General features: G+C 38.8%; 1 protein-coding gene across 2 annotated transcripts; it reads left to right on the forward strand.

Annotated features, from left to right (window-relative positions):
- On the forward strand, positions 1 to 27,576 carry NUDT4 (nudix hydrolase 4). Of its 2 annotated transcripts, none has more exons than XM_017804430.1 (5): positions 1 to 294; positions 13,720 to 13,830; positions 20,287 to 20,331; positions 22,830 to 22,914; positions 23,979 to 27,576. In XM_017804430.1, exons 1-5 carry the CDS (start codon positions 196 to 198, stop codon positions 24,179 to 24,181), a joined length of 543 nt encoding a protein of 180 aa, XP_017659919.1. In that variant the 5' UTR covers positions 1 to 195; the 3' UTR covers positions 24,182 to 27,576. The 2 variants fall into 2 exon arrangements, with proteins under 2 accessions (XP_017659919.1, XP_017659918.1); XM_017804429.1 differs by having other exon boundaries at positions 124 to 294; positions 22,827 to 22,914.
- Positions 27,577 to 27,942: the final 366 nt, after the last annotated feature.

Raw genomic sequence — 27,942 nt, forward strand, 5'->3', positions numbered from 1 at the left:
AGCAGCGGTGGTGGCGGCGGCGGCGGCGCGGCGCTGTTGTGACAGCAGCTTGGCAGCTGGGACTGGCCTGCCTCCTGCCCCGCTCCCGAGCGGGGGGCCCGCGCCGGTGTCCCGGGGGCGCGGCGGCGGCGCTCACAGAGAGGAGCCGTGGCGGCGGCAGCGGCGGCCGGGGGCAGCCGGCGTGTCACCGCCTCTATGATGAAATTCAAGCCGAACCAGACGCGGACATACGACCGGGAGGGCTACAAGAAGCGGGCGGCGTGCCTGTGCTTCCGCAGCGAGCGGGAGGACGAGGTGAGCCCGCCGAGCCGCCGCGCACGTGGGGCGGGGGGCGCCGCGCCCGGTCCGGGCCAGGTTCCTGTTCCGCCGCCACCGGCGGGACCCCTTTGTCTGGCCGGGAGGCGCGGGCGCCTGCCGGGGGACACCCCCTGCGCACACAGTCATGCCGGGGCTCCCTATGCCCCGAGACGGGGAAGGGGGTGACACGCCGGGGCCGTGCGCGTCCCTGCCGGCCGGAGCCGGCGGCGGGCGGTCACCGGGCGGTCCGGTCCGTGCCGTGCCGGGGGCGGGGCGGGCGCGCCTCTCGCCCACCATCTTGGGGCGGCGGGGCGCGCGCCCACGTGCGCGGCCCCGACTTTGTGCGCGGCCCCGGCGCCCCTCGGCGGGGAGGGAGAGCAGGGCGGGAGGGGCAGCTAGCTCGCTCGCTCGCTCGCTCGCTCGCTCCCGGGACACGACACGACACGACACGGCACGGCACGACACTGGCTGGAACTCCAGGGTTATCCTTTGTGTGCCCGCAACGCGCGGAAAACCGGTTAATGTATAATGGCGCGTGGAGGGCAGGGCTGATGTGTCACCCTGAAGGCGAACTCTGTGCCCCCCATGGGGTAGGATAATAAAAAAGTTGTGCTTGGAAAACTCCATTTTCCCACCAAGAGAGTAAAACAGGGCTTGGAAATATTTTGTCAGGATGCTCGGGAGCCGGAGGGGTGGTGTTGCGAGTTTGGTTGTAGGAGGTAGCACTCACGCAGGGTTTTATGTTGCAGCAGAATCGGGAGGTGGCAACAAAGTTGCCCCGTGTTCCGAGCCAAGGTCAATAGCACTGCCCGTTATCTGGGTACTCGGCTGATGGTTTCATTGCAAAAGTCGTTAATAGGTGGGTCTCAGGCTGAAAGCAGACCATTTTTTGATTTCTGTTTTCATTTTTGTTGTTTAGTAGCTATGAAATAACTACAAAGGTTAGGGTTTGGGCTTTTTTCTCCCCTTTATCTATGTGCTGGAAGATGTTGGTGTCCTCCCCAAGCTGCCAATACGGCAGATGTCTTGCTTAAATATCTACTAAGCAATATAATGCAGCAGGGAGAGGCCTGATCTCAAAATACAGACACTTGGGTTTAGGAAAAAAATCTGTATGACGTTCTAGTATATGCCATTCCCTGTGTGGTATAAATACAGCCTTGGGACCATGCTGATCAGCTTTTCCTAATATAAGGGAGAAGGGCTCTCAGCAGGAATCTTGCAAGGTTTTGCTATTGGTCTAGCTTTGCTTTGGTTTCTGATACTCCAGCATGCTTCCCCATTTATGTGACTTTAGTATTTATTTTTGGATGCTACTCCAGCTCAGACTTATTTGGAGTTCAAACACTTCAGCCACTGTAACAGCTTTCTTGCACCAACTGAAGTTGGAAATTCATTGTTGAGGTCACCTTTGTCAGTAATTTCCATTCATTCTTCATTTCCTGATGCAACTTCATGTTATTCTCTTTCAGTCTTGCATCCATATGAGATCACTGGCTGCTTCAAAATACTGTTGTGTGTAATAACATCCTGAGGCTAAGGATGATGGTAGCAGCTTTGCTGGGCTGTAAGAGTGGGTGCTGACACTTACTGGATTAGAGTCCATTGTGGTATTGCAGATAGAGTACCTGTATGGCTGGCGTGAGGCTGGGCTTTGGCATCATGCAAGTAGACACACTCAAGGGTGAACTAAATGGGATAACACCACATCAGATTTAGGACATAGATTAAGTGTGTAGAAACAGTTCAAATTGCTTTCTGACAGGTTATTTCCAAGCAAGCAGTGACAACAGCTTGAACTTGCTTAGTAGCTGTTTCCTAAGTGCCAGCTTCACTTGTATCGGTACAGAACCTATTCCTTAGAAGTTTGATGCCTGAATGCTGTTTGTGATTAACTTGAATCACCAGCCACGTTCCCCAAATTGGCTGGATAAGGCTTGCTTCTGTGTTCTTGAACACTGTTGTCCTGGTAAGTTTCTATGTAGATCTACTTCAAACTCCATGTAAGTGTCTTCAGTGTTTCCTTTCTAAGTGTCTAGAGACTGTACCACTGACCTGCATCTCCAGGGTCTTAAAGTGCAGGGTGACTTCCAGCATGAAGGAACACAAATGTGGTACCTGGGTGACTGTGACAAGAGGGGAACAGGAGACTGCTGCAGAAGCTGTTGGGTGCTGGGGAGGAGAAGAACCACAGGGCAGAATAGATTTTGTAGTTATTTTGATTTAGAGGATTACTACCCCATAAGCAAATAGTTGCTTGACATTAGAAGAGAGAAAATAGAACAGACAACTGAAAGCAATTTTTAGCAATATATTTCTTTTTAAGAGTCTTAAAAGCAACAAATCCAAATCCCAAGTTTTTGTTGTTGTTGTTTTTTTAAACTAGAGATACTGTCTGCAAGACTCAGTAGCTCTTGTTCTACTTTTCAGCTGATTAGTTTCCCTCTGGAGGAATGAGTATCTACAGCAATCTCCTGATACAAATCCTCTCTTTCTACTTCCATTCTGACTGTCAGAAAGGCCAGTCTGTATCCAGTTGTGCCTGTGCTTTAGCTTCTTTTTCTCCTTTCTCACAATTAGCTTTCTGACATATCTGTAGACAGCAGTCATTCCTTTCTTAGCATTTTTTATGAACTTGAAGTCTTAAAACCCCTTCTCTTAAAACCAGTTTTCTCTTTTGATAATTATGGTAGGTCTTGCATCTCCTTCAGTTTGACAGGCATATTTTTTAACGTGGGCAACACTTGTGGTCGCTTTAGATGGGATCTCACTGTATTGTGTAAAAGGTTACTAATACTTCTCTAGCTATAGCAGGAAAAAAAATTTAATAGGACCCATCTTTGTCATGACAGTAAAGCTGTCATGTAGTCATCTTGTGCTCACTGGTGATATCGAAGTAACTTGTTCCCACTTTTTGAACTCTCAACTTGCACCAGAAATTCACAGTATTTTGTTCTTAACTGAATGTGATCCTTTTGCAACTTCAGCTTGATATCCCCTGTTGATATCATGACTTACAGGTACTGCCTCTCAATTTAGAGACCCACATTTTATGCTCATTGACAAAAATTGGGCAAGTTACTAAAACATTAATGTCTCTATTGTTCATCTATCAAAATCTGCTTGTTATGGCTTCTTGGTCCATTTTCTAACCATATTGCACTTCTTATGCTACCTTTGTGTCTTTGCTGATGCCAGTGTTACAGCTGAGTTTTCTGGACAGTGAAGTAACATGTCAATTGAAAAACTGTGGTAGCAAAGGATGGGTTTGACCAAACCCATCTTTTACATTCCATTGTACATCTTTTTATTCTGTTATTATTATACATCTATGCATCTATTTATATTTGTTTTCTGTTTTCTTATTTATTTCTTAATTTGAAACATAGGTGGGCTGTAGAATACTGCTGAGGCAAAATTCAGTCCGGTGGTTCCTGCATACAGTTTTAAATACAGCCATTGAACTCCTACTCTCTGGCTACAGCACCCTGTCCAGTTAGACTTACCAACTTTGCTTCCAAACTTAAAATTGTTAAGTCAGTTCTCTTGAGTGTTACAGGCTGGAAACTGGTCTTGCCCGCAGTCCTGCAACCTGTCAAAAGCCTCTGCTTTGTCTTGAGAGCTGGTATTGTAGCTGAAAGAACGTACCTGCAATGACTGATGGTTGTGCAGATAGACCACTGTGAAAGTCCTCCCTTCCTGTTTCTTCATCTTCAAGTGCCTCCACACGTGACACTTTAATGCTGTATAGTCCAGTTTGGTGTAGATTTTGTAGCCTTCATGGTGTGATATTGTATGATTTAAAAAGAAAAATACCCTAAAGGAAACCCAAATAGTCAAGTAATGTGGCCAATAGCTTTGGGATTTTTTGAGTGTTATAGGAGATCTTAGGCTACTGTCATTAAAGTGTTGCCTGATTTGGTCTCAGTGCTGTTGGGCTGAAGAGAGAGCAAGATGCCTGGATATGAGCTTAAGTGCTGGCTCCTTTTGTTGTTCTTAATGGAAATAAAACAGTAATTGCAGGCATTATCTGCCCTTTGAATGAAGAAAAAAAAAAACAGAAATGAAGCAGGAGAAATCTCATGAAAAAATGAAACAAGGCTACATGGGCATGAAGTGTGTGGTGGCTGCAGGCTTTTTGCTTTGAACAAACAAGAAGCTGTTAGATGTGTGCAAAAAGCTGATGGTATTCAGCAGGCTGGGATGGGCTGGTGGATCAGTATATGAGGAAATGCAAGTTTCTCTTGAGCAACTAAGAGTGGATGGCAGCTTTAGAATAAGCCTGCAGGAGAGCCCCTCTTGGTACTGTGAGGACCAACTGCTTCCACAGGTTGGAATTGCTTATGCATTCCGTGTTCTGCAAACAGCGGTTTTACATAAAATGCTGCTGTCTTGGGGTCTGGGCAGAGGGTAGACATGGAAATTCTTTCCTCTCAAAGCAGAGAACAAGACAAGCCTTTAAAGCAACCAGAACAAATAGTAATAAACATAATTTTTCTAGTAATTTGGATAACTGAAATAATTTTTAAAGCTAATTTATTTTTTTCCCCCTATCAGCTACATCTTACTTATACAAATAAATGAGCAGTTATTTTTATCTTGAATATAAACCTTGAGTGCGTTCTAATAATTCTGGCATCTGTAACACTGCTTTATGTAATCAAGTATGGTATCAAAAGCCCTACTTTAGTGTTCAGCCAGCAGTTGCTAGTGGCATATCTAAAATAATTTGATATGCAAAGAAAAGTCTTCAAGCTTTTCAATTTTTAATTTTGCCTTTGTTGTTCAGCCTTGTACATGAGATGAAAACAGATGGCAATGGTTTTCTTTTACTATTGAGACAGTGAGGAAAAATTTATTGTTATACACTTATGGGAAATATAGATTTTAATTTTTTTTCCCCTGTAGCAGGGTATACACGTGCATGACAACTATTGCCTCTTAACCTTGAGTTAAAAATTATAGGCTCTTAGTATTGTAGCTCCTTTATTAAAGGATAAAGGAAAAAGTAAATTGTTATTTTTATGTGCATTAGTCTAAATAGTCTGAAAACCAGAAAGACCTGTTGTAATGCCATCTGATCCATAAACCAGGGCCCAGAAGTATGACTTGGCTACTCTGGCAAAATGAGGTGTTCTAGGAATTATTGTAAATAAACTTGCACGGTGATGAAAGATATTTCATACCTTGCTTGGAATTTTTCATTTGGTTTCTTTATCCTTCTATGTAAGCTCTCATGTGTAAACAAACAAATAATGTGTGCTTTAAAATAACATGGGGTATGACTATTTACGGCCAATATTTAAGGCCGGCGTGGTCTCCGTAGTGATACGGATTACCTGTGATTGTCTAATAGAATATGGGCATATTTTAAAATACCAGAGAATACCTATATCAGTATGCATTTCAAATGCACTGTGGTTTTTACTTGTTCTGTCTTACGTCCCTGCCCTGCTAACATATAGGAGGAGTAATTGACATAGGATAATTGCTGCCTTATATTTTCCTCAGCATTTTCTTGATATTTGGACATCATCAGCCATGTGGGATGAGCAATTTGGTCTAGTGGAAGGTGTGCCTGCCTGTGGCATGGGGCTTGGAACTACTGTATGATCTGGGATGATCTTTAAAGGTCCCTTCCAACCCAAACCACCCTTTGAATCTATGATCTGTGTGCTGTAGGGGTATACCAAGGGGTATAGCTTGGAAAATCAAGACCTACAAACAGCTTCCAAAATGGCTCTTTATGATGTGTCTACAGAGACAGTGTCTGCTTATGGTGTGTCCCTGCAGGCTCGTGTGGGGTTCTGCAGTGGCTAAAGCTTGTGTTAATGTTAAGAAAAGTTGAATGTTACGTTGCTATGGTAGGATTTATGTCAGGTGATCAACTTAGAATACAAGACACTTGTTTTTCCGTGGAAGTAATAAACACAGCTTTCTGCAGGCATTGCATATGCACCTTGCTTTCATGTCAGAATATTTTTAGACAAACTGCAATTCCTTTGAGCAGTGGAAGCCTGCAGGTTTGGCACAGCTGCGGGAATTCATCTGTCCACCATGGCAGAAAGCTTTGGTCTTCATTCATGCATCTTCAGATACTGAAATCAGTCAACCATGACCTATTTTTATTGTGAAACATCAATTATTTTTTCCCATACCTATGGTATTACTTATCTATGCCATACGGATGTGTTTAATGGGGTGGATAGTTGCTCAAAGTGGGCTGAGGAGAGAAGGAAACATGGCTGTACTTGTCTAACATCAGGCTAAGATGTCCTGCAACACACTTTTTGTCCTGTTTAGTAGATGCTATCACTTTGAACTAGTAATATTTGTGTTTAGATACTTGAGGAAAATATGCTTATAGCTTGCTCGCACCATCCTGACTTTACTTAGAGGATTTAAACTGGTGGCTAAGTTTTTGTTTGAATTGCTGCAGTTGGCTCGGTGGTTCTCAAAACTTCCACATTACCAGTTTCTGTGAAATAGCAGAGTGGCCAGCTTCTTCAGAAATATATTAAAATCATAGCTAGAGATAGGAATGCCTATATAGACGCACATATATGCATACATATGTCTAGGTAGGGTTTGTAGACTTGTTTCCTTAAACATCTTTTGTAGATATGTGAGTTCACAGACCATAGGTTGATGTGTATTTTTTTCCAGTCTTGTTTGTAGAACACTTGAAAAGCTTATTTTAATTCAGTGGCTTTCTGACTTAGTGCTTAAGCACTTCAGTGAAACCGGTCCTATAAAAGTAAATACTTTAAAACAAATTTTTGTCTTCAGAGATGTATGGTTTTTTCTAAGTATCTCAAAGACAGAAAAGGCTAAAAGATAACTTGTACTTGTCAAGAAGTAACCTTGTCATGTCTTTACATGTAGCTGAACCATTCTCAAAGACTTGGAGCTCTTGTTTCTTACAAGTGCTTGGAAGCTGATCCCTTAGTCAAACAGATTATGTTGCTGAGTAACCAGTAAAGCCCAGTTCTCCTGCTCAAGATTAGACCATGGTTTCAAGTTAAAAGAAACAGACAGCAATATGAGTTTTAGCTCTACCTCTGCTGCATTATGTGTTTTCTCCCTTGGTCTGTATTAGCAAGTAAAGTGGATTAGCAAGTAAACTGGCCCAGTGTGAGAAGTAAAACTTCTTTTATAGGCACTTGTGGGAATTTTCTTGTTTGTTTGCAGTGGTTTTTTTTTTCAGCCAGGAATCTCCTTTTGCCATATGTCTGGGTGCAAGATCTGCATCCTTCATCACACCATGAGACCTGTTACATCTGATTCTCCAAAGCATACTAAGGCTTAGGGGGAGATGTAATGTTACAGGTGACTTGAGTGTTTGTTGATGAGAGGAAATGTGTTCTGACTGGCATGCCATAGTAGTATAGTGCTGTCTATTCCTGATATGAACACTTTAGCCAAAGAACAAAACAAAGTACTTTAAATAGCCAGAGGAAGGCACTCAAATTCTGAATCACTATAACATGTTATCCAAATATGTGAATTTAATGTGAATTAAAAATTTTAAAATAATATAATTTGAATTGTAAGTTAAAATCAAAACTTCTTCTGAAAAAGGCTGATGTTCCTCTCCTTATTGCTATATAGCCTTAAAGTCAGATCTCAAAGGAAAATTAATTTCCAGATCTAATTTTGAATATTATAAAATTATATCTGTAATTTGATCTCAGTCATCTTCAGAGTGGAGGTAAAGTTGCACTGATTGATGTCCAAGCATTGTGCTGCTACTTTACTTCGAAAAGTGATCTTTAGGTAAATTTGGGAGGATATTTCGGACTTTAATATATTGTGTAACCAGAACCCAGTTTTCTGGGATGCGTTCACGATATTGTGCTCAAGTTAACAAGTGTTACAGAATTAACATATTGCTAGTTAGCCATTTCTCTGCTGTTTTGCCAGTTCCTGTTCGTGTAGGCTAAATTGTCTTTTTAACCTCTGTCATAGCTGGGAACTGGTTTTCAGTCTGTCGTCTTTGAAGTACTTTGCTAGAGGCTCTTGAACTGGCTTAGGCTGATCTGAAATGGGGTAGTTGCAGTTGTGCCTTTCTGCCCCAGTTTGTGCAGCGCTGACCCTTGAATGGCTGTGTCCTGATCGGTGTTGTGTGCGCAGGCTGGAAACTAAGCTTTAATGGACAAACAGTTTTCAGCCAGATCAGCTTCCTGAGTTCATTGTGCCATTGTAAGGGAGAAAGTAAAGATGTTGCAGTCTTGGTTTTTAAAATGCTGTGAAATCTGATCCTAAAGGGTTTTTACTACTTTACAATAACTTTGCGCACGTTATATCTCCAGGTTTAAAAAGGCAATGGCATTCTAGGACAAGGATCCCACGTTAGCCTATAGTGAAACTGAGAAACTGTTTCAGAACTACTGAGGCAGTGATTCTTAAAATAGCAAAAAGTGTTAGATAAAGGAAATCTTTTAACTACAGTAGCACAGTAGCAGGTTGACATATGCTCTTTAATTCAAGATGTATGCTTTTGCCTAAGAATTTATACAGTGAGTTCTGGAAATGTGATCCAGTGTTTGTAAGAGGTGCTTTTCCTTGCTTCTCAATAGTGTTCCTGTGTTGCAGCATTCAGAGTAGCTTCCCAGTGCTGTTTAGGAAGCTCCTAAGCTGAAAACAATTGGAGGTTGAAAGTGTTAGGGAATAATAAAATATTTACTGTTTGTATTCTTCCCTGAGCATCTGTTTATGGCCATTTTAAAACAAATCATAGGGGTTGACTGACCCTTTTGGCTGCATTTGGATTAAACCATCTTTCTGACTCTTTCAGATGCTTGTAACTTTAGCAGACCAACCACGTAGGCTGAGTTTCCACACTGAGTGTGTTAAGTTAGATTATATTAACCTCCATCAGAATGGCTCCTATTTTTTCTCTCAGAGTAGGCTTGGATGTTTTTTCCTCTTAATGCTCCTGATGCCTGTGATGTACAGGCATCAGAAGCATCTTCAGGATTTTGACACTGTTTTGTACCTGAGAGGTACCTTTTAATGCCTTTACAATCTTTCCTATATTCTGACCAGTTAAAGGCTTCTGAAATGATTTGTGTGTACTCAGCTTTGTAGAGCTTGGGAGCTAAATCCTTCGTCTTCCCTGCACCTGCTTTCTCCTTTCCTTCTCTGTGCAGTGTTGAGTAGTACACCTCAGCAATGTGGTGTTCTTTGCAACGGAGTCACACATGCTCGGTGGTCTTTTGGGAGCGAGAGGTTGATTCATTTCTCTTCAACATTATTCCTTTTAACTGCCAGTTGTAATATAAAAAAAGGCAGACTTGCCTGTCTCCATCAGGTAATTCAAACAGCAAGCTGGATGTAGCTAGTGAGAGTGATGTAAGGGGAAAAAATGGATTGTGCAGTGGGGAAGAGAGGGATAGATGTAATTAGGCTGGGAGTGGAGCACTTACATCTAATGACAATTATTGTGGAATTGGAATGATACATTTTCAACTGTAAGCTTGTTTTTCCTTTTACTTCAGGTTGTGGATGACTTTGTTTTGAAATCAAAAGAATCCAGTGGGGGGGAGTTTGTTCTGTCTAGCAAATTTCAACTTTAACTGTGTTTTTTCATGTAAGTTGGTTTTTAATACAATTATTTTTGTAAGCTATCTTGTCCTACAGTTAAAGAAGATAGAAAGCAATGATATTTTATATAAACTTCAACCGTATTCTACTTCTCTACTGCTTAATAGGAAAAAAATATAATGAGGAATAGCTTGTGTTGTAATTTGTACTACTATGAGCTGTTGCCATTTTGGTCTTCTGGAATATATGACTGCTGTTTCACAAGTGTTTTTGACTTGAGAACACTAAACAGGCCAAAACTTTTGCATCTTTAGAAATTTTCAGTTGTTTGTCTGCAGGCTTAGCATTTATAGTGACCAAGTTCCATGCTGCCACCTGCACTGTAATTACCTTTGGGTTTTTGGTTAACCATATCATGGTTATGTGTATCAATAGGTGCTTATTACAAGTAGGTGAACTAGCAGTTACTCCTCCTCACTGCACTCAAAGGTCATTGCTATTTCTGAACTTGAAAGCAAGGTGGAACTTGGCAATAACACTTAGTGGAAGAATTTTTCTTTTGTTTCCTCTTTGCTGAATTTTGCAGCTTTACTTCCTCACTTGGCAGCATTATGGAAATTATATCTTTACCTTAGTCTTTGGAGTTAAATAAACTTAGCAATATAACCAGACAAGCAGATTTGATGTCAATGCTCTGTAAACTTTTTGAACAAGAGTTATCAAGAGTAAGCCTTTTTCAGAGACATGGGAGAGGCACTGATCCCTAGCAAGTAATACAACTCAAGACACCTTAATCCTTGTTCTGCATTTGGTGATACAGATTTATCTGCATGGGATACAGATTTATCTGCATAGGAAGAACTTTCACTTTTTTCTTTTGACCCTAATGAGGTTATGATGTAAAATTTGGTGTGCATAAGCCAGACAAAATGCAGGTGTGTGAGATTCTGCAGTCTTCTTTTTCAGTAGACTACTGTAATTTGTGTGACCATGAACCTCCTCATAAAAGACTGGATATCCAGGCAACCTAGATCTCTATCTAAGTTTGATTATCTTCTATTAAGGGAAGATGAACTGCAGGATTTTTGCTGCTGATTTTGTAATTCAGGATGTCTCTTCTGGAGACTTACAGATGGAAAGACCTGAAAACTACATTCACTACATGGAATGAAAAACAACACACCGAAACCAAAAACTTGGAAGTGATTGCAAGACTGCTTGATACCGTGTCTGAAAGAATCTGTGTGGAGTGCTTTTCAGCCTTACTATGCAATCTTGCAACTGCCAGCTGTCAGCTCTCAGCAGTTGCAGAATCTGATTACCACCAAGTATGGTTTTGATAGCATACCCCAGGATAGATGCTTCATGTCCTGGTGGCTTCATGTGATAATGTTAATGGATGAAAAAAATTGTGCATCTGAAGGTCTCAGGGATATATCTTAGTGTGACCCCTTGGATTCTGTAAAAGCAGTAGGAGAATAAAGTGTAGAAGCAAATACGCGTGAGCAAATGATTCAGTTCCAGGGTTAGTGGAGATTTGGATAGTTGCTAAAATGAATTCCCAGGTTGTAATGCTTGGGAGTTCATTGTATGTGTAGCTGTAGAGCCTGTCTACAAGAGTTAATGTATTTTAATGTTGATTACTTGCTAGATCTATTTGTTTCTGCTTTTTAAAAGGGTAATTTAAAGCTAATAGATGTACAAACCCAGCTTAATAGTCTGTTGATCATATTAGCAGTAGTCAACTACTATATATAAACGCATAAAAGATTCCTGGCTTTATGCTACACTGCCAGAATGAGAAACCTGATTTATCCCATAGTAGCAATTAAGAATTTTATGTTTAGCCTTAACTAAAAAATGAATGCTGATTTAAAACTGTTCTACCAAGCTGGGAATGATTTAATGTGATATAATGTCCTTTTGTTAATTATTGTTGCTACCTGTCACATGACTGGAGTGAATGCTAGCTTCATCAGCAGAAAATAATGTGTAATGCTTATATCTGGACTCCCATAAGTGAATTCATAACTTGGATTTTACAACTGTTCTTTAAGTACTGCTGACATGGTGGTTCTTTGTAGTGATATAGGTGTTTCACCTAGATGTTCAAAAATTTTTTCTAAAATTTTCTAAAATTTCTAAATTTTTCTAAATTACAGTTAGTAGAGCTGCGTACGCTTTGGAAATCTCTTGTTAATGTGAAAGAATCCTAGGAAATCAAAACCTTTGGCTGTGAAGATCAAGCTGAGGTGCATTTGTGTCTAACCTTGTTGCTTTTGCTGACTACTCCTAGGTTTTTAGATAGTTGAGTAAAATATCTGAGTTGACTGAAAAAAAAATGAACATTTAGATCAGATGCTAAGAATGCTTCTGTACTAACTCTGCTGTGTTCCTTATTTAGCGTAGGAAAAAAATGGAGAGGAAATTAGTACAGTGGAGAATCCTTCAGTGTAGGACTAATCTTGACTGCACATAAGGTAAACATTACAAGATGGTACCTATCAGATAAGGCTCTTCCAGGTGCACCTCAGTATGCACATGCATTGTTGCATTCACAAAGTATGCAGTCATCTTAATTACACTCCCCAGTTCCTGTAGGTGAACCTACAACCTATTTCCATGAGTGCCAAAGGGACATAGTGTAAGTGGTAATCGTTTCACTGTTGCTGTCATCAGGGAGTCATTTTCCTACTTAATCCAGCAGGGGATAAGTTTAAAGTCCATAAAGGTAGTTGGTGAAGCCTGGGACTGTCACTTCAGTTTTCTGGCACCAGTTAAAACTTTAACCTTTCGACTGAGGTTCTTGTTGCTAGTCTTTTAATTGCTGTTACAAGATTTGAGCGCTGACCCTGCCCTTATACTCTCCACAGTTGTCCTTTGACTTCAGGGTAGAGTTTGTATAAGTATTCCCTAGAATATGAAGCGTTTTACTACACAGATGACTGTGTCTTACTAATTGCGATGTGTCTCAAATACCAGTTAAACTGTTTATTTCCATGTGGTCCTGAATCAAGGTCTTATTTTCATCAACTTCTATTGCAAAATTACTCCAAATACAAGGCATTCCAGTTTGCTGGACAGGTAGATAAAATCTTTTCAGCTCTGAATATTATGAAGGACAGGTCCTATAGACAGGGGGGTTAAATTAGTGCATATCAAGGATAGGACCAAGTTAGAGTCAAATTAAGTGAAATTAAAGTGTCTTGGGAAAAAATTTTTATTAAATTTAAAAATCAAATTCAGTGTGTTGTGGTTTTTCCTCTTACATAAATGTTTAAAAGAAGCCAAATTGGAGAAAGGCCAATGAAGTGCTCTCCTTGTGTTTTAGTTATGCAATATTGTAAGCATGTCATACTAACGTAACACTTCAGTAACATAAAAGGAAGCTTGTTTCAGACTAAAAATTAGAATTATTTTCAGAAGTCTTTTTTTTTTTTATCCAGAAGATGACATTCCAGAAGAATTAGTTACACTTCTATGTGAAGTTTAACTTCATTAATATCTTAATTTTCATGCTTTTTCATCTATATGATCTGAAGACTTGCTCAGTATTGGAGAGTTGTTACTAGATTTTTGCTGTATGCCTTCATTCCTGTGCGTATTGTCTTCTGTATTTTTCACATTGTGTCTAAGCATCCAATGAAAGTGTTTGTACAAAGAGATTGCAACAACATTGTCTTGACTAAGTTGTTTTAAAAAGACTGGATGTTAATTATTTCACCTTTTTTACAACTACTGGTTGCCTATTATGTTTCATTTCTAAAGTCTGCAATCCACCTGGCTAGGTGCATAAATGCATTGCTGAAAAAGCAGATAGTAGCAATATTCCTGACTTGCGAGCTGTATTTAACAGTCACTTGCAATTATTTATAGGTGCTGTTGGTAAGCAGTAGCCGATACCCAGATCAGTGGATTGTACCAGGTGGAGGAATGGAACCGGAAGAAGAGCCAGGGGGAGCAGCCGTGAGAGAGGTGTATGAAGAGGTAACAAAAACAAAACAAAGCAAAAAATCCAGCTGCTTTTTCCCACTACTATCTTCAGATGGGAACAAAGAAGGAAGAGGCAACTGCCTCTTTTATCCAGTATTTGACTGAGACCTATGTGGTTGTCAAATTCAAAGAGCTGTAGTTCTATGTTAGAACGGAGGTATAGTGTGGTGAGGTGAACTAATTAACTTAGCTTGCTTCCCAGCACTCTTTCATTGCATAGCTAAATTTCTGTCTACCTTTATGAAAACACTTAATGGAAGTGGAACTGTGACTTTATGCCAAATGACATATTCTAGTAGTGTAACATTTCTGTGTTTGTGAAGAAAATGTTTGAGTCGCATCTCTTCTAGAATGGACTGAAGATGAACTAACCATCAATGTGCATCTGCATAAAAAAGAGAAATAAAGAGAGCCTTGAGGACATTCCAAGCTAAGCAGATTAGAAGCTGATCTATCTGAGCAGTTGAGAATTCATACATTTAAGATTGTTTATCTATAAAGAAAGCACCATAGTTTGCCTTTCTGTCTCTGCTCCTATGGCTAGGCAAAACAGAGCTTTAAGTTGTGATGAATTCAGGCAGTTTCCCACTCCAGTACAATGCTTAAATTTCAAATTCAAAATTCTGGGGTTTCATTTGCTATTTATTTTTCCTAGGAAAACTGTCAAAAATGTTAAATGTTACTTTAAGCCAAGTAAAACTGAAAGAAAAATCAGAATGTCATACTTGTAAATAGGAGGTATAAGATTTTGCCAAAAGGGGATGCATCCTGGCAAGTGAGTGAACCACAGGATTTCTACTAGTCTTAAACAGTTTTCTCATTCCAGTTTGACTACTGCTATTCACAAAATACATTAATGTTCTTGCTAATTAGTATGTGGAATGACTTTTTTTTTTATTAGCTGTGCTATCTATTGGTTTAGTTTGGTTAGCCTTAAGACTGGTTCTGTTGTGTTGTTGTGGCTTAGGAACTTGATGTAGATGTGACTTATACCAAATGCTGCCTGCTATTCAGTGTCAAAATGAGATCTCTGAACTGTGAGTCAATGATTCTCCTCCCATCTTATATAGGGAACAGACTAGTTCGCTATTCAGTGCTCTTAGCAGCCTTCGTGCAGCAAGGTTAAAGCATAAATAAGCCTCACTCAATCAAAGTTGTTCTGGACAGTGTTCAGTTCTGCTGGAGGAGCCAATTTAGACCTACACAAGACATACTCAGCTACAAGGCAGTCCATTTGAAAGGAGCAAAGAGTTAGGGTTCTAGGAATGAGTCAGCAAATATTTAGGCTTCTAAGCAGTAGTAGCACCTCTGAAGAAACTCCAGGCACTTCCCACTGCCACAGGTTCAATGGGTGGGATTAAAAAGCACAGTCCTGTTCTTGTGAACACTAGTAGTTTTAATTGCTGATCTGACCTAAGGCATAGCCCAAGATGAGCGATAGTAAAGTGCCAACTCCATGTCAAACTAGAGCTGACGGAACTATAGTCATATGTTTGAGTTTTCCTCTGATGGTGAAGAATGGATGATCTTGAAGGGACTATGCTTTTTATGATAATCTGGAGTACAACACAAAGTGCCTGCCATGTTCAGCCTTGAGCTGTGCTTGCAAGCACAGAAAGACTTTTCAAAGGCTAGAGGCTTTAATAAGCAAAAATCATTTGGTGACATTTGTTCTACACCTTCAGAGTTTCTGGGGTTTAATAGCTTGTGTAACTGATCAGCCTTAAAAGCTCATGCCTTAAATTAAAATATTCTTGAACTACATATTCTTGAATCTTAAGTGCTTCCACAAGACTGGAAAGTGCCATATTTAAAGAAAAAACAGGTCTATTTAGGGTTTTGAGCCATGGAAATTCATACTGACCTTTCTAGAGGTAGATGTCCTTTCTATTTTTATACTGAGGTCAATGTCACCTGGCAAGCTGGTTACAGTACAGTGAACTGTTAAGAGTTTTGTGAATGAATAAACTGCAAAGAACACACATTGGCAGTGGTTTGAAATGTTTCTTCAGTATTGGGTCATGCACAAACTAAGCATTGGTTTCTATTAATTTATTTAAATGGATAAAATCATAGTGTTATAATGGCATTTCTGAATGGTAGGAGTGCTGATAGCCCACTGGCTTTAAATATCCCTCGCTTTGACACCAACAGTAGTGTATTTAAAGTCTTTGTTTTAAAACCCAAGCAAAGATCAAATCTACATGGACAGCAGTTGTTTCATAGTCTCCCTGTGTACATGACTCCAGATTTTTTTTTCATCCTTAAGTTCTGTTCATGTTAGTGATATGGGGTTTTACCTCTACTGAATATTTAGTATGTTTCATTTAAGTTTGTCTGACATTTCATAGGTTACAAGAACTTGACAGACTATCTTAATTATTTAGATACAGTAAACATTTACAAACCTGAAAGCAAAGTACCAAAATCAAGTTACAGTATAAAGCAATCTAAGGGTATTAAAGGTATTAAACCTTTTCTAAATGAGGAGTTACTCTGTTAATGAATTTGGAGCTTAGTCTTTAATTGCATAGCATGAAAGATGAAAGTAAGTTGATTGCACGTGCACTGTTAAAAGAAAAATGACACAAATGAGTGACAAGCTGATGATGTCCAGCCTTGTCAATGGAGGAGCACCCTCTCACTCCCTTTTCTTGCTCCATCTCACAAAAAACACTCTTGCTTTGTTTGTATTTAGTGGTATATTGAAATGCCCACTAGAAAATATGCAATTTCCAGACCTGTGTGAATATAACTTCTGAGAAGAAGAGGCTGATCCTGAAGGTTAATCTGGTGCAACAGTGAAAATGGCAGTAATATTATCTAAGACCTCTCCCAGGAAATAGAGGAATCGGCTCCAGTGAGCATCTGATATTTTAAAAATGATTGGATGCTACAGAGTAGGACTAGGTAGACACTTCAGGAATAAATTAATAAAGCACCCTTTCAGCTGAAAGATTATGGCAGATACAGTGAAATGCTTTGTTTTATAAGAATATGCAAAAAAGGGGCAAGAATCATCTTGCACTGTGCTTTCAGGAGTGTAGCCATTAAAGTACTATCCGACACATCCCAGAGTTAAAAATAACTCAAATTTTTCAGATTTTAAGCAACTTTTTGCCCCGGTAGACTGTTAGCTTAAAAATTAAACTGCAGCATGACTCTTGCTCCATCTACAGGATAAAGGCAAGTCTGACGCACATCTGAGACTGCAGTACCTTTAGAGCTGCCAGCAGGAATGACCTCCAGGCCAGAAAGATTATGGGATGAGGTGGATAGTTTTCCCTCTTGTGGTTGGATTTAGACTAATGCTAAAATATATGCATGAAATTCAGATTTGGGGTCTTATTTCCATAGTACTCAGACTTCCTTAGGTAATTGTTCTGGAGAAGTGTAGCACTTAATTTAACAGCTTGCCTGTCAGAAGTAGTGCTTAGGGGTTTTCAGATTTTTCTCCCAAAGTTCAGACTTCCTCACACGCTTATAGCAGCCTATAGGTTTCTGTTTACTTGAAGAGCCATATTTTAACAGCCATGGGTACATAAAGACCAAAGGAAGAAGTATGTTTTTATGGGAGGCAAAATGCTTCAAAGTCTAGAACTTAACCAGTGCATCGGATCAGAAGCTTACTAGTGGGAAATGGGGAACTTCATTTGACATTCTGGGGATAAAGCTGAAGCGTTTCTTGGTCCTCTGGCACTTAAATTTGACAGTGATCTTTTAAGTGCTTTTGCTAACAAAAAAATTTCCTTCAAGTTCTTATTGTAATGTAGTTCCTTCAGAACGTGTCAAAACTAAGGTACTTTTAAAACTATGAAGATTATTGAGTTGAATATATTACTTTCAGAGAAAAATCATGAGATTTCTAATTACTACCCTTTTTACACTTGTGGGTGTAGAGGTTTTCAAAAGACATTGCTGTTAGCAGGAATGATGCTACATTTTGGAAGCATGTATCCTTGTCTAGAGAGTAACTAGACATCAGTGACAGTAATCACGTTTATATAGTAACATCTGGTTGCACCAGAGCTTCATTACAAGCTTTGCAGAGTTTTTACAGTTAATGTAATGGAGTTCTTCTAATCACTTCATTCTGAATTACTCAGCTAAGAGTATTTGTTTAAACAACTGATTTCCTTGGAGGGAGAAAAAAGAAACTGTTAAATAAATTCCACTTAGAGTAACATTGATAAATTCACATTGTGACTATGGGGTGCTAATAAGTTGAAAAAACTTGTATATGAAAGCTGTTCAGTATTGATAAACTTAGCTGGTTGTGGTGGTTTTGCCACATGTTAAATACTAGTTGTCAGACTCTCACTTAGCAACTCAGAGAAGCCCTACTCCGTCTGTGGATGATGAGATTTTGTCCTTCCACAGTCCTGTTGCCATAGACCTGCCTTCAAAAATCTTTATAATGTAAAGAAGGCCTTGGCCAGGACTTCTAAAAGGGTTAAAGAATATTAAAAGTTTGAGGGGAGGTTGGGATCACGGACTGGGGAGGCAGTTATTTGGGTTTGAGGTGAGGAGTCATCTTTTTTTTTCTCCCTCTGATGGAGCATAGTCTCCTTTAGTGCAGTTTCCTCGTACTTGGAAAAGCTTATTTTAACATTTGAGAAACTTCAGTCTGTACCAGCTTTGCTGTCATGCTTTTATGCCATATATTTCAGCATATTAAACAATCTTGTTCTCTGCTGCAACTTCAGGAGATAAATGAAGTTACAAAACTTGTGCAGCTCAAGCTGCACACTTGGACAGTTAAAGTATTAAAAAAAAAAAAACCAAAACACTAATCCCACAGATTCACGTGTGCTTTTGATGGAACAGGATAATGGGAAATTGCTTTTTCTAGTTGTTCACTTTGCCACAATGTAGAAATCTGAAGGATATAATAATTCTAGATAGTGCTGAATGAGAAAAGCAAAAATTGAGAACGGAAGCATAAGTTTGTAGTCTTTTAGGTTCTGCTTCTCTTTTTTAAAAGATACTCTAATGTTGAGGAAATTAGGACCGATCAGTGAAACTTTAATGTTTCCTCATCACGTTCCTTTAGGCTTATAAGTGATTTTTCATTACCTAGTGTAAAGCACAAGCAGTCTTTAGTACCTGTTGTTGCATAGCTTACTCTTTCAGACCAAAATAAGGGCCTGCCACTTTTCTAATTAATGTGCTGCCTAATCACTTATCCAGCAGGTCTAGTTATGTATTTCAGCTTCATGAGCTCTACAGGTCATCACAGCAGACAAACATAGTTTTGCATGAACTTCTTGTCTAGCTCTTGCTCTAGATTAGCAAAATGTTTGAGTTGCACAGGCTGAGATCAGACTTCCTTTATCAAAACAGCTTAATAAATATCACCAGCCATCTGCTTTCTTTAAAAAGACAATCACAGAAAACATTCACTTGTAATACTTTGATTAGACTTATTGCTAAAGCCTGTCCAGTGATTTGTCAGAGGTACTCATTAAAATGTAATTAAGACCCATATGGTTCCTTTATATAAAGATGTAAGACATCAATAACTGTCTCTGGCTAAAGCTGGAAGCAAAGACTAAAGATTAGAAAATGTCATCTTAGTGCTAGGAAGCCCTATTTCAAATATCAGTTATACAACAAGCCAAAAAAAAAAATCTAAATATGGCTTTGTCTGCCAGTAGGCAACATATGCCTTTGTGTCTCAGGCGTATGGACTGAGTTTTGTTTAGAATTAATGGATGATCATAAGCTATGTGTGTTGGAAAAGGCATTATGTATTACTTTTAGAAAAGCAAACCTTAGAATCTTAGTAGAAAGTAATGACCACCTGAACTGGATTGATAAAAATCACTAAGCACAGGCTGATACACACAGGGATTGTTTTAAAATGCTGGAATAAAACTCTGAATTTAAAGCCTTTTGTAATATTACCAGCTAGAAAAAGAGTTCAAAAATGTAGAGAATCAGGGATATAAATTTGGATTTCAAATTACATGCCAAAAGCTACACTTTTATATGAAAACCAGCACACATGAAATCATTATGCTGCAAGATCCACGCAACTACCTACAGTTTAATTTGTTATTGTATTGTGAAAACTTGTACATAAGTTTTTATGTAAAATAGCAATGGAGTTTCAAGTATTGCTTCTCTAGATCAGTTATTATACTACTTGAAATTATCTCTTGTCCTATCTACTTTCCTGGATTATTTCAGTATTGGATATCATTTATCTATTTAATAAAATACAGTACACAAAGAATGTGGTAAGTAATACAGTATTTTAGTCTGGATGGAAAACTTGAAAGATTTATGCATTCTTTGATCCACTCATTAGGACAAGCTTCTGTACTCTACTACTCGTAAGTACTCTAAATCTAGAAACTTCAGAAGCAGTGCAGCACTATCTAGTTAAAACACTTAGTTTTTTTAATTAATATCGCATGCTAATGCTTTTTCCTGTTTGTTTTGTAGGCTGGAGTAAAGGGAAAGCTAGGCAGACTACTTGGGATATTTGAGGTGAGCTATTAATTTTAAGTTTTAAAAAACAATGGGTTTTTGTTTGTGTCTTTTTGTGAAAATTGATAAACTGCAACATCAGACTTAAGTTCATAAGTATTACCTTCCTATAATTTTGCAATGCAACTGGACATGCTACATTAGACAGTTGACTGACTTTAGTTGTTACGCGATGTATGAAGATTTGAATAGGAAGATTTCCAAGTACTTATACCAATTTCACAGAATCAGAATCACAGAATATTCTGAGTTGGAAGGGACCTAAAAGGATCATCTTGTCCCGTTCATAAGTGAATGGCCCATACAGGGATCAGCCTCACGACCATGGTGTTAGTAGCACCATGCTCTAACCAACTGAGCTCATCTCAGGGTCATTTTGGACCTTTACTGGAAAGATTAAATTAGTACTTGGACAACACCTAGATGTAAAAAAAAAAAAAAAAAACACAAAACCCCAAAATACCAACAAACAAACAAAAAAAACCAACCTAACAAAAAACCCACAACAAACAAACAAACAAAAACGGAAAAAAAACCCACCACCAAAACAACAACAACATTGACAGATTTAGGATTTTTAAAATATCACACCTGCCTTCTTTGGGGCGCTCTTTTGACTTTTCCTCCCTGGTTAGATTTTGCTGAAACTATTTAACCCTAACTTTCACACAGCTAAATTGATGGGTCTGTATATGAAGTATCTTGTTATGGCTTTGATTCACTAAAAAGGCTAAGGCTTTGGATAACAGATAAATCTAACCTTTAGCAAACTATGTAGTTCAAAACTTCTATTTCGTAGTGTAAACATCAGAATCAGAGCTATTGACAGCAAGAAGATGCATGCTAGATAGAACTCTCTTTTAGTGTTAGTGTTGCCCACTTCTGCTCAGGTTCTAGACAGAAGTAGACTGGTGTTAGTAATCGTCAACTCCTAAAACATCCAGTGTTATTATGTTGTGCTGTATGTTAAGTGGAACTCCCTTAGTCTCAGTTAGGTACAAATCTTCACCCAGCTTTCAAAAGTAGTGTATTCCTGACAGGGATTTCCTGTCTGAAATATTACTTAGTCAACTACTTACTAGTTGATACAGTGATATAGGTGTTCCCATTGTGAGAAGCATGGAAGCCATGACAAGACTGGAGAAGCTCCTGTTTGTAGTTAGTAGCACTCGCCTTTTTTCTGATGTGTTTTGGGTTTGAGTACAGCTGGATGGTCCTATGTATTAACTTGTCTGTGTTTTAACTCTCCTGGTCAGTCTACAGAAGTATTTTCCATTTCCCAGCTCAGACTAAAAAAAAACCCAGGATACCTATCATGTTCTTTGCCTTAAAACAAGGGCTGCAAAGGATGGTGATTCATTGGTAATTGAGCTGTATGTTCTTCTGAAGGCATCAACCACCAGCTAGACCAGAAGAGAAAAATCTGTGTTATGTCACTTTTTTAGGTTACTTCTAATTTAAATCAAGGCCCTACTTGTTTCACAACATGGCCCCACAAACAGTTTTTAGTACCACTGAGGGGGCCACACCTTGTGACCTAGGGACGGAACTAAGCAAAGATGGAAATCAATGCTGCTGCTGAATCCTTCTGTTGTAGAACTACAGCCAGAAAGGGTACATGGTATAGATGTATCTATTCCATGTAATAGTGATACTAACAAAGAACTCTCTTAAAATTTTTATTTCCTAGTGAAGCACAACAGTCTAAAACTATATTGAGCTTGTAGTGAAACAGAGTTAAGTAGGAACAAATAGAGGAACAAGGATACAACCATCTGTAAGGGGAGCTAGGAAATAACATCTCTTGATTCTTAATATAGTTGTAATTGTAGATGTTCCTAGGTTTTTTAGGAGCTTGGCCCTTTTCCAAGTAGAAGGATGGTTTGATTAGTCAGGTGGCACCTCAGACACTGCCACTAGCCTGCTTTGGAGCTAGCAGGGAGTAATGTCCATGCCAGCCTTGTATGGACTTGGCTGCAGCACAGCAGCCTTGCCCTGAGCAGACCACCTCTGTCAGTCTGTGTTTGACCTGCCTTGTGCAAAACACGTGCCTTCTAAAGAGGTGCTAGTGCTGCAGTTGTGGCACACGTGTCAAGTGAGCAAGACCTGGTAATGATTTTTGCATTTGTCATGAGTGCAAGCACAGCCTATTTAATTTGCCTCACTTACTGAGTGAAACTTTATAGCCAACATTGTGTAGATGACCTGGATGACCAAGAACATACTTTGGTCAGAACTTCACAATCTTCAAAATTGTTTGCGTTGTCTTTGGCTTGGTTGGGGTTTCTTAGCCTAGTAGAACAGAATAGCTGTTTCAAATAAAACTTTTGTTTTCCCATCACTTTGGGTCTCATCAGTACAGAAGTTTGTTTAGTTAAAATAAAGGCCGGGTTTGCTGGCAAGTATCCTTTACAGGTAAGTAATTTTTAATCTTATAGTTGTGGTAAGTCTGTAAGTTTTGCTGAGAATTAAAACTTCTACTTCTAATATTCAAGCAGAACCAGGATCGGAAGCATAGGACATATGTTTATGTTCTTACTGTGACGGAAATACTGGAAGACTGGGAGGATTCAGTTAATATAGGTAAATTAATTCTCTGTCCTCATGCTACACTTACAAATGTATTAAGCAGACTTCTTTCCTCTTTCCAAAGCAACTTGTGTAATTTGGGGGGAATACCAATTCTGTTCTAGAAACTGAAGTAATTGGGTGCTGTTTTTCCGCTCTTTAGTACACATATAACTAGGGTTGCTTCCAATACATTGTGTTACTCTTACATTATATTAGAGTATTCTAAGTATTATGATGGAATAAACATCATTATTACTTCGAGACACAGCTTATAATTTTTTTAAAGGCCAAATACTGTACTGCTAAATTGTTTTTTCCTTAAAAAGTAGAATGTTTTGCTGTCTGATATGCTTGATCTTAAACAAGCAGTTTATATATGTTCAAGCATAGTACCTGTAATGCTGTAAAACCAAATGAAAAATAGAATTAATCCCACTTTTAATAATACTATCCTTGACCTTGTCTGTAAGTATTTTCAGAGACCTTGAATTTTGAAGGACTGACTTGTAAAAATAAAAAAAGATGGTCCTAGAACGATCATAGTAGGATTAAGTCTTGAAACTTTATAATATAAACGTATTTCTGGTATAAGGTGTATTATTTTCTAAAACTTATGCTAACCTCAGTAACTCCATACATGGATATATGTGGAGGTTTTTGAGTATGTAACTCTGCTTTTGATATCAGACCAACTCATTCTTCTGTAACTTCATGCATGCGCGTTCAGTCTAAAGACTGGTTTTCCGCTAGGCATGACAACGTAGGAAGGCAGTATGAAGTAATTTAAATTATATCATCCTTTTCTCTAATGACTAGATGTGGCTTTTGGAGCATATGAACAGTCATGAGTTTCTGTCCAGCATCTTCTTCAAGAGTGTTATCTCAGAGGCTTTATTATGAATTGCATTTTAGTAAGCTTGCAAGAGTGAATCTCTTGCATTCATCAGTTCTTTCGAGGTCTTTTCACTCTCTTTTACCTGATAACCTCAGCTTCTAAAGAACTGAGAAAAAGTGAATGACTAGATAGCAACCAATGGTGCTGTTTAAACTTTGTAACTCTGTTCTTCCTCATTCAGGAAGGAAAAGAGAATGGTTTAAAGTAGAAGATGCAATCAAGGTCCTTCAGTGTCACAAGCCTGTTCATGCAGAGTATTTGGAAAAACTGAAACTGAGCTGTTCACCCACCAATGGAAACTCTGGGGTTCCCCCTCTTTCAGATAACAACTCCCTATATGTCACTTCTGCACAGACTTCTGGGTTGCCCTCTACTGTGAGATAAACATTTGGATTACCTTTTTATTCATGCCATCACGTCGGGAGACATCTGTGATCACATGTAGGCATCTGTATAACTGTCCGTTCTAAGTGAAATATGTGAATGTGTCATAATGTCAAATTTATTTGAACATGTTTTTCTTTTTTAACAATGTAAAATAGTATTTCAGCAAACCAAAGCCATATAGGGATTTTTTTAAGATGCCTTAATAGGCCATTTAAAAAAATACTTGAGTATATAAATTTCCATATCTGCTAAAATAAAATATGCATCTCAGTGGTGTTCAGCTTATTTAAGACTTGTGAGTTTTAGTCAGTAGTTAAAGCTTGAGCAAATAGTCTTTTACTAAACTCTTATTTGGTATCCACAGATGAAGTGCTAGGATCTTAAGCTGGCAGTAATTGAATAAATGGATGTGCTGAAGGCAGAGATGCATAAGGGTGACTACAATAAAGCCCTAAACCACATTCAGCCAGTCAAGAGCAAAGGATACCGACACTAAGCACTGCTTGCCTCAGTTATCCAAAAGGTTGCCTTGTCCTATGCAATCTTCATGTAATGTATAACTAGAGCAAGAAAAATAACTTTGTCTTGCAGCTACCAAAACTTGGTCAACTGATGAACTGTGAGAAGACTTGTGTGAAAAGCATTGTAGATCCCCCTTCCACCCACTTTTTTCCTTTTAATATTGATACATGTTTTGTTTGTGGTATAATTACTCTGCAGGTTCCAAAAACTTCTAATCTTCAATTAGAAGCATCTCATGTAGTGTTCCTGCAGTCTGTTACAATTTTAAAATGTTTGGAAGAAAGTAAGACTTAGCCAGGGGGCACCATTACCTTACAAAGGTGTCTATTAGCAACCATGTGTTGAGGTGTCTTGCCCTGCAAGGAGCTCGTAATGCTACCTCCCAGGCTTGAGACAGGATACTACACTAGTAGGGAAATAATACTCCTTTGTCTTATTTAGAGGGTGGGTGTGCTGAAAACCCCAATTTTAAGTTAATTATTAAATCCTTCACCTCTAGTGTTTTAACATCAATTTCTTTAGATTCTTCCAACTAAAAGCTGGCCTCTTGATTAAAAAGTTAGTTGGAATAAATGAGGTACAGCTGACAACTACCCTGTTCTTAATTATTTTTTCCTCTTCTTCAGCCATAAAGATGAAAATGAAATCCACTGTTGGTCTTAATGTTTTTACCATAGGATTTCTCTCTCTCCATATGTGTGTGTGTGCATGATTTCTTCTACAAGAACACAGTCTAATTCACATAAACTTCCTACTTCTGAATTTTTTCTAGGATCTAAACCCAACTGTACCTCCTTTATATCCAGCCAAAACAGAGGTTGAGGTAGACCACTACCTCACATGTGAAGTTAATTCTGAGTAAAGCTCATTCTCTTATATAACATTTGAACCTTTGTAAATAGTCCACCTAGTAAATAGTGAGTGTAAAATGGAAAATAAATGTAATTTAAACCTTTTGTTACTCAATACACAAATGGTTAACTTCTACTTTTTTAACACAAATTGTGGAAAATGCTGCTATGAATTTTTTTGTGCTGTTACACTTTTTTAGGAAAAAAAGGTTGTTGCCACAAGTTACTCTTAGAAAACCAATCTTGTGCCATATGTAAATGCAGTGAAACTAGGGAGACAGATGATCTGATCTCTTAATGCTGCTCTCTTTGAAGAGGCATAAATACTACTGACAAGAGGCATGAGCCACAAAGCTGAAGACTTCTGAAATGGTGGGTAGGATGCTCCTTTCCATCTCTCTTAGCTCCTGGTCCAGGTCACTTCCAGAACTGGAAAGAACACGCAACTGTTCCGGTGCACCTAAAGGTGGAAGTATTGCCAACAGCTTATCCATCCTTTCAGATGTGAGGAGGGGGCCAGGGAAGGAGTGTTGCTATTTCATTAGTGCACACACGGGTATGCCTGCTTTACACTGAACCTGATGCAGAATGGGACACCATTTGCTCAGCTCACTACTTTAAACTATGAAATGCACTGTTTTGCCAGGTGAAACAGGAGAAGGTGGAGTTGAGCATGATGAATGTCTGATCTTCGTTAAAATCATACCCATGGTGTAGAAGGGTACCTCTGGCTCTGAAGCTGCCTTTAAAAGAGTAAATCATTTAGCTCCCTTTTTTGATCACTTTAATGCTCACTTTTTTGTTCAGTAGTTATTTTATCACTTTAAATTGAGCAAACTTGTACAGGTTTTCTTATAACAAGATTATATTGAGTCTGTGAAAGCAAAAACAAGATCGAGTTTTGAGTTCTTATTCATAAAAAAATGCGTTGTCTCCATTTCAGATTCTTGGAATGAAACCAATCCAAGCTTGTATGAGATTTAGTGGTAATGCATGACCTTATTTTGTAACTCCTGAATTATGTATTTGATAATAATGTAAAATGTACAGTGTTGCTGTTGCTAACAAACTCAAGAGTTGATTGCCTATAAATATTTTGATTTTTTTTTTTTTTTGGTCACACACATTTGAGCTGTTCAGTAGTGCCATTTTTTTTTTTTTACACAGCATTTGTTGTATAAATCTATTCAGTCTCTATGCAACCTTCAGAATGAAGCTCTACTGCTTAGTTTGACTTCTTCTCCCTTTCAAAGATAAGTGTTTTGTGAATTGAAATGTAAACTGAAAACACTTCAGTTATGCTACAGGGAACAACTGTGGTAAAGGGACAGCGGTATGGCTTCAGTACTAATGAAATCTGACAACAGAAAGGGTCTGTGTAAAAATGAAAATAGGAAGGCTACAGTTTTTTCTACTATCAATTTAAATGTAGAAGCATTTTGTTATTACATGAATCTCTATTTTGATGGGCCAAACCTATTTCATACAGATTTGGGATTTTTCTCATGCCATAAATTCTGTACAATGTATCCAGATCTGGTTCTCCTGAGGAGAAAGGGAAGAGACAGGTTGTCATCTGCAATTGTCAGTGTACTTTGTACTGCTGCTTTTTGTGACTGTTAGGTTTTGAGATTCTCACGAGTTAAGATTGTGGTGGTATCAAAGAAAAAGGAGCCTTAAAGTTCAAAACCACTTGGAGCCAGAATTAAGTGAAATGGATGTGCTTTAAACACCACAAGAAATACCGAGCTATTGCAGAGAGGCTGTTCAAATGAAAACTCTTATTTTGGTGCTTACTGCACCCTTGACTTAGCCTAGCATTGTTCTGTTAAGTGTGCTGTGAAAAAAACCTGAGGGACAGACACTTGGGTTACGAAGTGAAAACTGAAGGGAAGGGGGGGAAATTAAGTTGTAAACATTTTGACCTGCTTGCATGGATTTTCTTTCAAGATCGATGTAAGAATTTTGACTTTTTATATTCGAGAAATACCAGAATAAAATCTAAATTAGTCCTGTGGATGATGTAGTCATTCCGTTGCAAATACTGCAACAGAAGTGTTTGTGCAAAAGTCTTCAATCCCACCTAAACTTAATTTTCATCTGATGTTTCCTACTTCTTGCCTTGTCCTTGGACTCAAGCTTTACTTAGTCTGGTGGAAGAGCCATCTGATGGGCTTACCCAGCACTGCTGCCCCAGCTCACTGTACAGCTCTCTGACATAGCTGCTGCCCATAACAAAGAGATTTCTAACTCCAAATCTTTGTGCCACCTTCATGCATATCAGTCACAGCATAGATGTGTATTAAATATCTGTACAATAACAGTGAGAGCAGCTGCATCAGACTGAACCAAGAGTCCATCTAGCCAAGTGCCTCCCATCAATGT

This window comes from Lepidothrix coronata, unplaced genomic scaffold (assembly GCF_001604755.1).
Source record: "Lepidothrix coronata isolate B3197 unplaced genomic scaffold, Lepidothrix_coronata-1.0 Scaffold9, whole genome shotgun sequence".
Classification (NCBI taxonomy): domain Eukaryota; kingdom Metazoa; phylum Chordata; class Aves; order Passeriformes; family Pipridae; genus Lepidothrix; species Lepidothrix coronata.

Coding starts and splice junctions, on each gene's coding strand:
- NUDT4 (XM_017804429.1), top strand. CDS start 196: ATGATGAAATTCAAGCCGAACCAGACGCGGACATACGACCGGGAGGGC. Junction 295..13,719: donor GCAGCGAGCGGGAGGACGAG/GTGAGCCCGCCG, acceptor AATTATTTATAG/GTGCTGTTGGTAAGCAGTAG. Junction 22,915..23,978: donor GGAGGATTCAGTTAATATAG/GTAAATTAATTC, acceptor TTCCTCATTCAG/GAAGGAAAAGAGAATGGTTT.